The 13,864-nt window shown below is 40.1% G+C and overlaps 2 protein-coding genes across 6 annotated transcripts in view; one reads left to right on the top strand and one right to left on the bottom strand.

Moving 5' to 3' along the window:
* Window positions 1–11,178, top strand: part of NPTN (neuroplastin) — a 72,508-nt gene extending 61,330 nt beyond the window's left edge. For 2 of the 4 annotated variants that reach the window (XM_036246021.1, XM_036246009.1), the window contains 4 exons: window positions 556–829; window positions 8,807–8,828; window positions 9,561–9,635; window positions 10,166–11,178. In XM_036246021.1, coding sequence (XP_036101914.1) covers window positions 556–829; window positions 8,807–8,828; window positions 9,561–9,621 — 357 coding nt within the window. In that variant the 3' untranslated portion in view covers window positions 9,622–9,635; window positions 10,166–11,178. The remainder of the gene's footprint in view (window positions 1–555; window positions 830–8,806; window positions 8,829–9,560; window positions 9,636–10,165) is intronic. The other 2 variants (XM_036246027.1, XM_036246015.1) reach the window with 1 other exon arrangement.
* Window positions 1–13,864, bottom strand: part of REC114 (REC114 meiotic recombination protein) — a 208,431-nt gene that overhangs the window by 33,473 nt on the left and 161,094 nt on the right. Inside the window, exon 6 of one of the 2 annotated variants that reach the window (XM_036246048.1) lies at window positions 11,385–11,443. The exons of the other annotated variant lie outside the window; for it this stretch is intronic. Coding sequence (XP_036101941.1) covers window positions 11,406–11,443 — 38 coding nt within the window. The 3' untranslated portion in view covers window positions 11,385–11,405. Of the gene's footprint in view, window positions 1–11,384; window positions 11,444–13,864 lie in introns of those variants that run through there. 2 annotated transcript variants of the gene reach the window in all.

Below are 13,864 nucleotides of genomic sequence, written 5' to 3'. Positions count from 1 at the left end.
TCCTTTAACCCTGTAATTCTGAAAGGAAATGGAAATTATGGATTTCCCCAACTCTTGACTAGGAGCACATTCTTAGCATTGTTTCCGGAGGAAGTTTCTGGAGGCTTTCCAGACTTCACCAAGGTGAAGTAGATGTACTGACTCTAAAGCCATCAGATAGGCCCAAAGTTACCAGACATGACTAATGTGGAGGCCACACCCCTATTTCTCCATCCTGTTCCCATTATAGTTACTATCTGGTGTTTGAAGCAGCATTTTCTGTATTGAGTCATTCTTTTTTTAGGACTTCCATTCACTCAAAGAAGTTGGAGAAGTCTGGAGGACCTACATCAGGGAGGCTTTTACTCTGGCTATATTAAAAACTTGTTGATTATTTGTTGTTGATATCGAGGTTAGTTATGAAGTGCTCAAAGTTTTTGGACAAAAATGGTACTAGACACCATTCCCTCACCCTAGCCTAGTGTCCTGCTAAGAATGGAGGACATCACCCTGTCTTAGACACTAAATCACTTATTTTCACCTTTGTGTATTCTCACTTTTTCTGCCCCTGAGCAGGATATTGCCAATATCTCTGGCCGCTTCTTCATCACCAACAAGGACAATTACACTGAGCTGAACATCATGAACCTCCAGATCACAGAAGACCCTGGCGAGTATGATTGTAATGCTACCAACTCCATTGGCACTACCTCTGTCATCACCATCCTCAGGGTACGGAGCCACCTGGCCCCACTTTGGCCTTTCTTGGGAATTCTGGCTGAAATCATCATTCTTGTGGTGATCATTGTTGTGTATGAGAAGAGAAAGAGGCCAGATGAAATTCCTGATGGTAAGAGACTCCCTACAAAATAGCTATAATTTTGGGGTTGTTTTGTTGGGTGATATTTAAGGATGTTGTGATTCAATCCCAAAAGGAGAGAAGGAAAATTCTTGTACGGGTTTCTCATCCACTACCCCTAAGATTAGGCACCTAGGGCTGTAATTATTAGCTCTGTCCTTCCATTTTAGTGTTCTTCAGACCCCAATCCCATCTGCCCTTAGGCCCCATGTAGGGAATGGGCATTTATCAGTTTTTTGTTCAGCTGTGTCCTCCTTCAGTACAGATCATCAGGCAGATTGCATTTTAGGAGAACCCAAGATAAGCCTAGAAGCCATCCCAAGATCTCAGGCCACCTCGCCTTTCAGGCAGATTTAAGGTATCTAATTGGTTGTCACATGGTTGCCTGGTATAGCTTTTGTAGGTCACTGCCCAGTTTAGTCAGACTGTTCTTGGGAAAAGCTGTTGGAACAAGTCAGCCTTTGGTTCACTTGGTTGGTTCCTTCAATAGATTTTCAAGGTTCTTGGTGAAGCAGGCTCGTACTGTTTGACTTTTCGACTTTTCTGTGTCACGTACAAGATTGGTGCCCCACCCCCGCCCCAAGCAGTAACATCTTGAGTTCATACCAGAGGCAGCATCCTCAAGCTGACCTAGGGTCAGAGAAGGGTTGATCATAGCAGGAGAACCATAGAGAATTGTTAAGCATTGGAAAGAACAAGAATCTTAGATTGTTGGACATAATCAAGAAAGTCCTGGGACATTTTTGTATGTTTTTGGTCATGGATGTTCTATTTCTAACCCTGTGACTACAACTGGGTGTGGCTACTGATGGACATTTCTTCAGATTTGTCTAGTTCTTCAGATTTCTAACTAGCTCCCCACATCCCCACCCTTCTGCCCTATAATATCACCAGCAAAAACAAATTAATTGGCCATCCAACTCTTATCACCACTTGCCTATCACTGACTAGACTAGAAGGGTGTGTACCTAAGCTCAGTGGAGGCTGCCTTTGAGTGACGCGAAGATGCCCGTTCTAGTCCAGCTGTCTTGGGCCTGTGCTTGTATGCTGTGGTATTGTTCCTGCCCCACAGAGGTGTCTTTGTCCCTGAGCTGACCATGGGGACTGCACCACCCACCGTGTGCGTCGGGAAGAACACTGAGAGAGGTCTGTGCCCCCACAGAAAGAGTACAGCCCTGAAGGCGTGCAGTGAATCCCGACTCTCTGGAAGGATGGGTTTGAGAGCAATAGCCACTTCCCTTTCTTTTCCTTTCTTAGTAGTTCCTAATTCTCTTTGCCTATACTAAGTAGAGTGAGTATTAGAGTGATGCTGGTGGAAAGGTTTTTTTGCGAAAACTAATGATGCATATGGGGAGACCTGGTGGATTCCCCTCCAGAAGTACATTCAGCAGTGAACTAGATAGAGGGGTGGGATAGACCTCAGCTGGAAGCAACAGGCCTTTGTAAACAGGTGGGACAGTTCCCTGCACAACGTAAGACTGTTTCTAAGATTTTTACTTTCCTTCTCCTAGGTCCATAGAACTGCTGTTCTATGAAGTGAAACTGCTTTGTTGGGGTTTTCATATATGTGTTATGCTTTTCCTCTAGATTTTTCTCTTTTCTGCTACAAACTAGGACTCCCAAGACAGAGTTACTTGTATTTAGAAATGAGAGTAAAGGGGCCAGTTGACTGCGCATTGGCTCTTTGGGTGCAGTTATGCCTCACTTCCAAAAAGGCCTTTTTTATCCCTTCAGAATGCTTTTGAGTTCACCTCTATCAGCCTTCCCTTTGGAAATGTTGAGAAGCAAAAAGTCAGTTATGAAATGGCAACGATGGGCTTCAAAACCAGTTGTTGTTGTTGTTGTTGTTCAATTTTAAGACAAGGCTGGCTACCACTCTCTTGGCAGAGTGAAATTGGCTTAGCATGCACTGCAGGCAGAGGTCCCAGGCTTCCTGTGGGAAGAACTTCATTTACCAAGCTGCTCTCCAGCATATGTGGAAGTCCTTCAGGTTAGTTTTGAGAAATGAGTAGTAGTGTTTTGATCGGACACGTGCTTACACCTGCCCAGGGAAGTAACTCTTTTTTGAAGCGCTCTACGGCAACTGAACTCAGATGGGGTCAGTTTGTTAGAGGAGACATCTGTGGCCAGCAAATCTTCTGCACAGTTTCCTGGAGGGAAACAAACTCTTAACCTAAATTATTATAGACAGGAAATGAATGAATCCTACCTAAAAGAGATGACTACAGGGTAAGTGCAAAGTAAAACCTTCTTGCTTTAGTCTCTTGGAAGAATAATGCAAGCAGCTTTTACCTTTTTGTTCTTGTTGAATTGAGGTGAAGCATCTGGATGCCAGAGTTGCTGCACTGTTTGCCTTCTCTACTTTCCCTCCCTAACCCCAGCATTGTCCAGGCTCCACTGTCCATCTCCATCTCCCTGCCCTTGCTCCAGCATTTCCATCCCATAGTTTTCTCCTTTGTCTCTACCTTCTCTCAACTCGTCGCTCTGCCTGCCCCTCTTTTTACTTCTCCTCTCCTGGAAATAGTCATCAGAAAAAAGTTTATTATTCTCAGTGAGTTTTCTTGATGCTGTGGCTTTTTCTTTTTTGGCCAGTTTCCCCTCAGCTATGCAGTTCATGTAAGAACAGACTCAGTGCATATGCTTTCTTCCTGAATGCCCTCCCCCAAATCACATATGCATACACTCCTTTTTAGAATGAATGATTTCAAAACGTGGTGTCTGATACACATTTTAGAGATGAATTTTTATCTATCAGATAAACTATCAGTGGCTCTGTGTTGACTTATTTATGCTACAGTCAAACCACAGTTCTAGAACAACTCCCATTTGCTCACAGAATAATGTCTTGGTTGTCAACAAAACTTTGGTTCTTGACCTGACAACCCTTTAATGCTGATACATCAGCATGACAAAAAGCGCCTCTCAGGCCACAAACAAAGGAGAGAATGCACAAGTATGAGTCAATACCGCTGAACCTCATGTTGTGAACATATCAGGAAATTGTGCTGTGAATATTTTCATGTTTTTTTTTTTTCCCTTTTGTTGCTGGCAAAATGGATAATTAGCACAATTTTAAAACATAAAGAGGCCATCAAGAGTGCTGAAGTGCTCACGAAAGAAATCGCAGGCAATCGGAAGAGGTAGAAAAATTGTTGATTTGGATAAAGGAAAAGCATTTAGCAGGTGACAGCATTTCAGAGAGAATGAAAAAGGAAAGATGCTGCAGACTGACTTCCTGAAAGACACCCCTGGAATGAATACCGAAAGTGATTTAGGGGGGTACAAGAGGGTGGTTCAATAAATTTAAGAAAAGAAGTATTTGTTTATAGATTAAATAGTACATTAGAAATGTACTGCATATAAGAAAGGTTAAATAAAACAGGAACCATTTGTAGGTCTGGAACAGATTAATTCAATTTACATTATTTCTAATGGGAAAAAAAAATGATTAGGTTTTCTAATGAATCGCTTCTTGAACAGTCTTCCAGAACAAATTTAAGTTTGAGAACCGAGGTTCCATTGTATAATGAAAATGGTTTTTATAGGTCTGACATGCTTGTTCTCTATTAATCAGGTATTTCATTATCAAGATATACCTATGATTTAATTCTGACTTACTGAACTTTTTCATATTAAAAAATTTTACATAAAACTCATAGTATTCATTGGGGAATGTCTGTGAGTTCTTGATAACTCAGCCCATTATTAGAAAAGCACTAAGTGGATAATACAAAAGTATAAAAACACAGATTTGAACTTAGAGTGTAATCTAAATGTTTTACTAGAAAAGCAAATATTGCTTTAGATTTCTCACAGAAAATTCTTAAGTTAATGTTTACCTGGTTCCAGAACAAATGGGGGTGGGGCCTGTGTTTTTGTTACTGGAGTATACTCAGGATATGTTTTTTTTTTTATCTTCACCTGAGGATATTTTTCCATTAATTTTTAGATAGAGTGGGGAGGGGGGAGGGAGAGATAGAGACATAGATGTGAGAGAAACAAATCGATTGGTTGTCTCCCACACGACCCTGGGGCCAGGGATCAAAACTACAACCCAGCTACATGCCCTTGACTAGGAATCGAACCCAAGACTCTTTGGTGCACGGGCCAATACTCTTTACTGCCAGTCCAAACTGGCTAAAGCCTCAGGACAGCTTATAAGTGAAACACATCTAGACACCTTTAGGACTCTGTTATGGTCTCTTTGAGGATTGGTGCCAGTAGGTTGTCTTATAGGTAGATGATATGCAAATCACCTCTTACCTTTAGTGTTTTCAGTAATAGGTGAATCATGGAGCCAAATAAGGCCTTTGTTTTTTCACTTTACTCACCTCTTGACTACATTCTCTGTAAACATTAAATGGTAATTCTCTAAAAGACTAGGTCCAGCCAGCATACCTCTAGCCTTCCATCCGTTTTATAGTGAGACACATGCTTGGAGCACAGCTTCTGTGTCTGTGGGTTCCCTGCTGACTGAACCCAGAGAGTGTTAGTGTGTGCTTTCAAGTCCTCCTCCCCAAGCCCTTGCAGAGATAGGGGTGGATCTGCTTTTAGTTGTAGGGCCTTTCAGCTCACTGGACATTGCAGTGACTCCAAATGAAATTTAGGAAAGGTGCAGACATCAGAGAGTTTTCTTTCACATTAGGGGGATAATTTTTATAAACCAGTCAAAGGGAGTCTTCCTTTAAGTTACTGATAAGAGAAATTTGAGGTTTGGGGAAGGGGTGTTTTTAGTGGCTCTGATATATCCAAACTCTGAAGTTTATTAGTTGGGTAAAACATTTGGTAGCATATGAAGCTTTACAGCATGCCAGGAATGTTGAAAAAGAAATATGACTCTTTTTTTTTTTATTGGTTTTAGAGGGCCGGAGAGAGAGAAGCATTGATGAGCTGCCTCCTACATGCCCCTACTGGGCTTGGAGCCGGCAACCCAGGCATGTGCCCTGACTGGGAATCAAACCAGTGACCTCTCGGTGCATGAGATGATACTCAACCGAGCCACACCTGTCAGAGGACGAAATATGACTTTTTAAAATGACATGTAAAACACATATCCCTTATCTTTTAAGTAAAGGTCATTTGGATCAGTAACAAGTTATCATATGGAGAAAACACAATAGGACCAAACAAGGAAGGAAATTAGAAGTAACTCTTAATCTCTTGGTTAATCTACTCTGCTCTGATTAGGCAGAATTTAAGTAGGTTTGGAAACCATAAAACCCCATTCTTAGTGAGATGAAGGCAATGAAGAAGGAGCTTTGACCAGACAGTCCACTCTTGGCCATTTTGACTTTAAAGCCATCTTTTTTGAGGTGATATTGTATCAGGTAATCTGTTATTTACTAGGCAGGCAGAGTTACTTCCAGACTGAGGCGGACCTGGGAGTGGTGGGGTGAGGGCTACAGTGCATTTGGTTGGAAGACCAGATGCGGAGAAATCTGTGTGCAACAGTTCCACCAGGAATTAATTGCACTCATAAGATGGAGTCCAGAAGCATTTTGTTTCCATTCTCCCCCAGTTCTCTTCCTCTGGAGTAGCCAGTAGTTGTAATACCCAGATGGAGAGGAGTCATTGTTTAAGCAGCTGTCTTTTTGGCCTGAGGGTTTGGGGTTATGTTGATATTTGTCGGTTACTATGACTTCTTTTTTTTCCCCCCTTCAATTGCATCAAACCCTTAAAAATGGTGGTAAGTGAGCGATATGCATGCTTTTGGAGTTTGTTTAATCTCCGCTTCAGTCTATACGGTGCACAATTCATAATGTTAACACTTTTCTTCAAGTTTACTTCATTCACTTTCACAACTAATTTGGATTTCAGTTTGCTGTTTAATCCTCATTTATTTTTATTTTTGTACCTTTTTTTTCTGTAGTTTTGTCCTTTTCCACTCTCCTGATTTCCCTGTGAGGAGTCAAGTTTTTTGTCTGACTGACCTGTAAGGGAGAGTGGTGCTGCTGATAGTGATTCATTGCAGGAACGTAGGGGCACGAGGCTGTTTTCTTGCCTCCTTATAAATGTGAAAGTGGATGCGGGGAGAGAGATGATGGGGCTCGTGAGGTTTAGACACACGTGTGAACAACAACTGCTCCCACTCACAGGCATGGCAGCTACACCAGAGCCACTGTTGCTACAACCCCTACTGCAGCCCTTTGCACGTTATGGGCTGGACTTTCCTCAGACCCCAGGGCACACCCCCACAAAAGAAAGAAAAGCTTGTGGTATGACGGGCTGGGGTTGATGCTGACAGCCCATTGTGCTTTGAAAAGACTTAGCCTGGCTACTGCGATTTCCCTCTCCCCTGCTTTTTCTTTTAAAGTTGGGATAGATTGGTGATATTCTTGAATCAGCTGTCTTGCTTTAGAAATTTTTATTTTTGGGTTCATAGCCTGAGAACTAAAACTAATCTGTTTGCTCCTGGGTCTTTTCCTTTAAGTCCCCAAGTGCTTAGTTTCTAGCATGGAACTTAGCTGGCTTGGGCAGGATGCTGAGAGCATTAGGGTGTCACGGTGAGGGAGGATTTAGGCTGGGCTTGTGTGTCAGTACCTGCCGTGTCTGTATATCTCCACTGTATTCTCAGCACACAGATGTCTTGGGTGTCCTTAGTCTTACTTTGTCCTCTGTATCTGTTTGATAGTACTGTTGTTAGTAGTTGAATCCTGTGGACAGTAGTGTGTTGCTAGCCTGTTATTTTGGCTGATAAGTTATTGGTTTGTGGTTAGTTTTTTGGTTTTTTTTTTTTTTTAATCTTTTTTTTATGCTCTAGTCACTGTGTGTGCTGGCAGTGGCTTTGCCTCTCCATTGCCTCAAAGGAACAGGTGGAGCAATGTCTCCCTCTGACAGACATTCCTCCTGACATGTGCTCCTGCGGACGCCTGCACCAAGACTGTAATCTCCATAACTGCTTCATGTGCACCAAGCCCCCTTGTGGAATCCTGCTGAGAGTTTTTCTAGAAGCCTCAGTGAAATCAAACCATTCTGAATCATTTAGTCTACCCGACTTTTGTAAAATAAAAACTAAGCACACTTGCTTGTTCCCTCCCTTTGTAGGCCTTTTAAAAAAAAAAAGTTCTCTGTATGTATATCCCTGCTTAAATGGGACCAAGTTGCCTGCCCTTATGTGAAACAGGAAAGAAAAACTTATAAATCAGAATCATATACCAATTTAAGAAGGTATCTAAACTCAGATAATGGAAACTTTTTTATTTAACAAAAAAAAAAAAAGAAGAAGAAAATCTCTGGCTCATCTGGGTTTGGGTTCTGGTTTTGGCCCGGGCACAAGAGTGAGCCTGTCTGTATCTGAAGTCTTTTCTAGAGGGATGTCACCACTACTCAGCTTTCCCTGCTATGTCACAGAATATCCTCTTGTATCATACACTTGCTGCTGGCATAGCCCAGCCTGGCTGACCCATATCAGGTGGAACTATTGTGGCTTCCTCTTCCTCAATCTCATTCTCCAGACTGAAGACTCAAAACAGCAAGAATAGTATCTTTTGGAGGAAGTAAGGATGTGTGGCTAAGTGTATAGAAAATACACATCCGTTTACATTGTAGTATTGAGCTAAAATTGTACATGCATTCACCATAAGAAAACAAACAGCAGGATTTTACAACTGAAATGTTGTTTGTCTTCTCATCTATTTAAGAGTGAACCACTGGAACTTGAGGACAAGATGAGTATAATGACATTGCAGCCTATCTGTCCGCTATAGTTGCAGTTTTTCATGACAAGCATTCAGAGTGTTAACTAAAACCATTGAAACAACATATACCTGCCATTAAAGACTTGAATCTAGAAATGATAACTCCATGAGTGTTTTTGCACCTCCTGACGGAATGGCCTTGAATAAATGCTGTGAATAGCTATGTTTGCCCCTTGCCGTTTGCTCTCTATTAATCCATATGCAGAATCTCACAATCTTTTCCTTTCTTCTCCTGTCTCTCAATGGATTAAAAAACTGAACACCTGTGTAGACGATGAACCAGCTGGGCCAATGTAAGTACTTTATTGGACATTGATTGACTAGTTTCTGATTGAATTATTTTGCATTCATGTTTTAATCAAATGGAGCAGCTGAGATTGTAGGGAGGACAGAGTGGAGATGAATGCTTCAGTGCGGATGTTGCAACCTGACATACAGGTGGCTGATGGCCATTGGATTCCCAGGACAGGCTGTTTGAGTAGCAATGTGAAGTGGAATACCATGCAAAAAGATTGTTTAAAATGTTGCATATCCTATATGCTTAAATTGATAATGTGGGGAAATGACCAGTATATCTGGGACTTCAGGTTCCATAAACTATTTGGATCGGTCCAGAATTAGAATTTCCTAGTGTTGAAACCAAACAGTGTCCAAAGTTTTTAAGTGCCAGAGACACAGGGCTGCCTCTGTATAATTGAGTGTCCATTTATCATTTGAGATAAGAATGGTTGGTGCTCAGTTGAGAAAAAAATTCTATTCTAACCTTTATAGTAATTAGATTATAGTTTATAAATCGAAGGGGAAGTTACCTGTATATTGTTTGCTTTGGGAGTCAAAAGGATCTGTTAATTAAAGGTATGTAGGCACTTTACCCAGGGAATATTTTTATGTACTAATAATTGTGCAGTAAACTTTCTTTTACTCCAGGGATGGCACTAAGTAAAAGAGTCTCTGTATTTCCATGTGTTATACTTTCAGAAGTTGCTACTGACTTTAACTCTTGTAATATAATTTTTCCTTCAAAGGAAAACCAACTCTACCAACAATCACAAAGATAAAAACTTGCGCCAGAGAAACACAAATTAAGTACTACTTATAAGGTAAGTATGGCCTTCTTGTGGATGTTTTAAAAATTTTGTCAAAATGAACGTGGCTCTCTTGACCTTGTTACAAATTCTTCAGTACTTGGTGTTATGCTGCAAGGTCTTTTCATTCATTTCAGAGCAGTTCATACTGATGGAACCCAGTATGTAGCAGCTGGAAAGGACCATTTTTCAGCTGCACTGTTACACATTTTTATATAAATGCCATTTCAAAATATGTATGATGTTTCAAAATAACACTTTGTGCTACTGTTTACTTACATCTTTTAAAAGAGGTAAAGATTCATTTGTCACCTTGCTAGGTGGGATATTTCCATTGGCCAGTTAGTTCCCTTCTACTTCTGAGATCAAGGCAAGACCAGTAGCCAGGACAGCTGGCCCCAGTGCCTTCTGCTCAGGCACATGGAGGTCGGAATCTCACACCACCTCCCTGAGCTGTTTGAAACAAAACTTTGTTTTATGTAGCACTCAGTTTGTAGGTGCTAGTGCCTACTCACTTTTAATTTCCAAATACCCTTTCTTTACAGATCTTCAGGTTCCTGAAATGGTGGCAACAAGACCTGCTAAATTTTCAGCTTGGACCTCTTTGGTTCTCCTCTTTAAGTGAGCAACACCACACGACTGTCTAAAGCATGCCTTATTTAGCCTCTCTTATAAGGGTGACCTAGCAGGTACATTTCAAACAATGCTTCAGTGTAGAAGGTGTAAACTATTTGGGGCTTGATGTGCTGTGAATGTTGCTTCCTCTTCCTTTATTAAGATACTTAAATAGAAGTGAAAAGGTCCTCTGAGGACTGGATCATGCATGCGCCATTTTTTACTTATTGCAGCTGTTAAATTGGCAAAGCTCTAAAATGCACTGCTGCCATCTAGTGATACATTTTGTAAAGTACAGCTAAACCTACAGATAAAAACAGTATATAAATATATATATATATATATTTATATTTTTGGGGGTGGGAGAAATACAAAATAAATGCTTATTTCAGTTTTAAGCTGCTGATATTCATTCCCTATTGTATGTTGTCAGATGAGGAAATTGTGCAGTTCTGGTACAAAAGATGAGTAATATAAACTGAAATCTACAATTTTAAGGGCTTAACCTACGACTCTAATAAGAAGCTGGAATAGTCCACTAAATGGCTATAATGAATTGCAGTATATATGTATGATTGCTTTTTAAGTGATTATTTCTTCATTTGTTGAATCTTGTAAATTCTTTAAATCTTTTTGCACTGATGTGTTAAATCTTATTGTACATTCAGTTAAGGCAAACTTTTATAATTTACCTTTAGTTTTCAGTGACCTTGAAATGTTCTAGCATGGTATTCTATGCAACTGTGGTTATACTTTGGGGTTGATACTGTATTTTTTTCACATTGATTTAACGGTTGAGTGTAGACTTTCTCACCCATCAGGGTTCTTACTCAGTATGTAACCATAGATGCATGTACTCGTGTTTTGTGTAATTGTTGATGTGCAATGATGTATAGAAAAGTGGATTCACCAGTTTTTAAAAATAAAACATTGATAAAAGGTGTTTGGAACAATATTCTTTATTCTAGTGTCTTCTCTAATCTTCAGGAGAAAGCATTTTTCAATGCTTTTCAAGTTCCTTAGTTCTATATGTACACAGAGAGTTAATTTCTCAACCCTGTCAGTTTTTTTAGTTCCTTTTCCACCTCTTCCACAAATGCTGGGAAATTCTGATCCATGAGGCAGCAACGGAGAAAGGGGCCTAAATCTTCCACATTCCATGGAGATTGTTCATAGACAAGGGGCAGCTCCTCTGAAGCTAGGAGAGACTATGGGAATTCCAGAAGAGTAGTTTATTAGAGATTACAGGTGAAAGCAACAGCCTGAATAACACAGAAAAACTTTGCCTTAAAGAAAGATTAAGGAAAAGGGAAACACACACCAAAAATCAGTGTTAATTATAATTAGCTCTAACTGGGTTCCTTTACATAATGTTTTTAAATATACATAAGAAGTGAGATAAACTTGTATCTTTAGGTATTTGAAGTGTATTAAGGAGATGATTTGCAAAGATCCTGCTTTACTAAAGAATACTGTGCTGATAACCTTATGTGGATTGATAAGAAACCTAGTGAATGAACTCCCCTAGTTTAGTTCATCATTCCCACCTCAGGTGGGGGAATGAGTGTGAACAGTTCATGTGGAAATGGTTCTGAATGTAATAAAGAGCAGCTACAAACTGACTATCCAAATGACCCATGTCTTTTTCTGGTCTTGTCCATAAGCTTTGACAAATACAGAAAGGCACATAACCATGAATGCAATCAAGACACAGAACATGTCCATCTGCCCACATCCCAGCAACCACTGATCAGCATTCTCCATACCTTACAGTTTTGCCTTTGTCCAATAAATGAAGTATTATACATTGAGCATTTTTTCCACATGCTTATTTTCCATCTGTATGTCTTCTTTAGTAACTTACAGTGTTTTAAAACCAGTTGAATAAGTTGTCAATATTTAAATTAGGAGAGTTCAAATAAAAGTCTGACTGTGCTTGGCAATTTAGAAGTTACGGTCACACTGACATCATGACGATGGGCTCCAGCTCTGTAGTCCATCTACATCTCATTTAATTCTCAAATGAATTATGTTAAGCAGGTGATTTTATACCTTTTCTATGGATGGGAAGGTTTGGTGTGTATGCATCAACTGACACTTCTCTAGGAACTATCTATAAGAGAAATGTACTTTTCTAAATTGAAACTAGCTTTTCAGATTCTGCCTAATAGTAGAAAGAAGAAAAAGGAAAGTAATGTGGAGCCCTGTTCTCCATTGAGACCCACTGTTAGCATGTTAGTTTATCTTCCAAACATATTTTGTGTGTATGTATTTATCACAAAAGTCAAGCTATACATGATGCTTTTGTAGTCTTTTAAAAAATTGTGCTATGGACATCTTTCCGTGTCAGTAGATAGGGATCTACGTCACTTCTATTGACTGTATTTTTGTCTCATCCATGGTTATTTCACACTTGAACCACTCAGTATCCTATTAGTGGATATTCATGTTGTTTCCAGCATAAATGTTGGAACAGCATCCTACATGTATGTTTGTGTAGGAGAAATAGAATTATAAGTAATAGAAAGGACATTGAATTTGATCTGTATTGCTAAATTGCTTTTCAAAAAGTTTTACTAACTTACATTCTTAGAAAGACTTGTCTAGAAGGTTAGAGCAAACAAGTAGCATATCTGAACTCCCACTCTGGTGCTTTTTCTGGTTTGTATATGGTTCTTCTCTACTATGTAAATAAACTGGGACAAGGTTACACCTTTTACAGCAGCTGACGTTTCCTGAATAAGGACATCACACCTTGCCTTGTTCCATATTTTTTTGTGTCTGTACTGTCATCAGCCACTTTGATTAAATTAACCTTTAACCTCAGTGCAAGCTTGAGACTACAAACTGGACACTATGAAGTCTGCCCTGCTGCTGGACAAGGAGGCTTTTACATTTTCCTGTCATAGTTGCTGAGTTATTCAAAGAAACTGCTAAAATATTTTATTCTGTGATTGTCCATTTATTTTGAATTGGTAAGCCAGGTGGAAAAAAACACCCATATTTTCTTCTTTTTATACCACTTTTAGAACAGTTTGATACGTTAAAAAGAGAATTCATCCTTGAATATTGACAGATTCCATGTAGAATTCTGAGGAGTGTAGGCTGTTGGCCCAGAGCCCGCTGTGGAGCGCTGCCCAGGGAGCAGACCGCCCTCGGGGAGCTCCCAGCAAAGCAGACAGCAGGCAATGAGCCCCAAGGAACAGGTTCAGGACTTTCTGGTAACTGAACTACAAAGGGAGAGGGGAAGTGTGTGGGGACAGTTGAATCTTCCTTCCACACATCCAAGTTGAGATCTTAGCACAGAAAATCTGCCCATATAGAAACCATCAACGATCTCTGACTCCACATTTATACTGATATTTGTTCCCCAAATTCTTCCCTTTATTCCTCTTTTTTGGAAAGTGTTAAATTCTTTATCACAGATTCAAAGGCTAACACTATAGGCCACCCTTCTGTTTCCTTAGACAAGTGGTGTGCACCATCCTCCTAATCTCTCAACAGGGTAGACAGGTGGAACTGGCCTGGCTTTGTCTACCCTCTTCTTTTTTTTATTCCTCACCTGAGGATACTTTTCTCTTTATCATCAGACAGAACGAAACATCAATGTGATAGAGCCACATCGACTG

Source organism: Molossus molossus, unplaced genomic scaffold (genome assembly GCF_014108415.1).
Source record: "Molossus molossus isolate mMolMol1 unplaced genomic scaffold, mMolMol1.p scaffold_m16_p_1, whole genome shotgun sequence".
Lineage (NCBI taxonomy): Eukaryota > Metazoa > Chordata > Mammalia > Chiroptera > Molossidae > Molossus > Molossus molossus.
The sequence above is the reverse complement of the archived record's forward strand: the minus strand, read 5'-3'. Positions and strand labels throughout refer to the sequence as shown.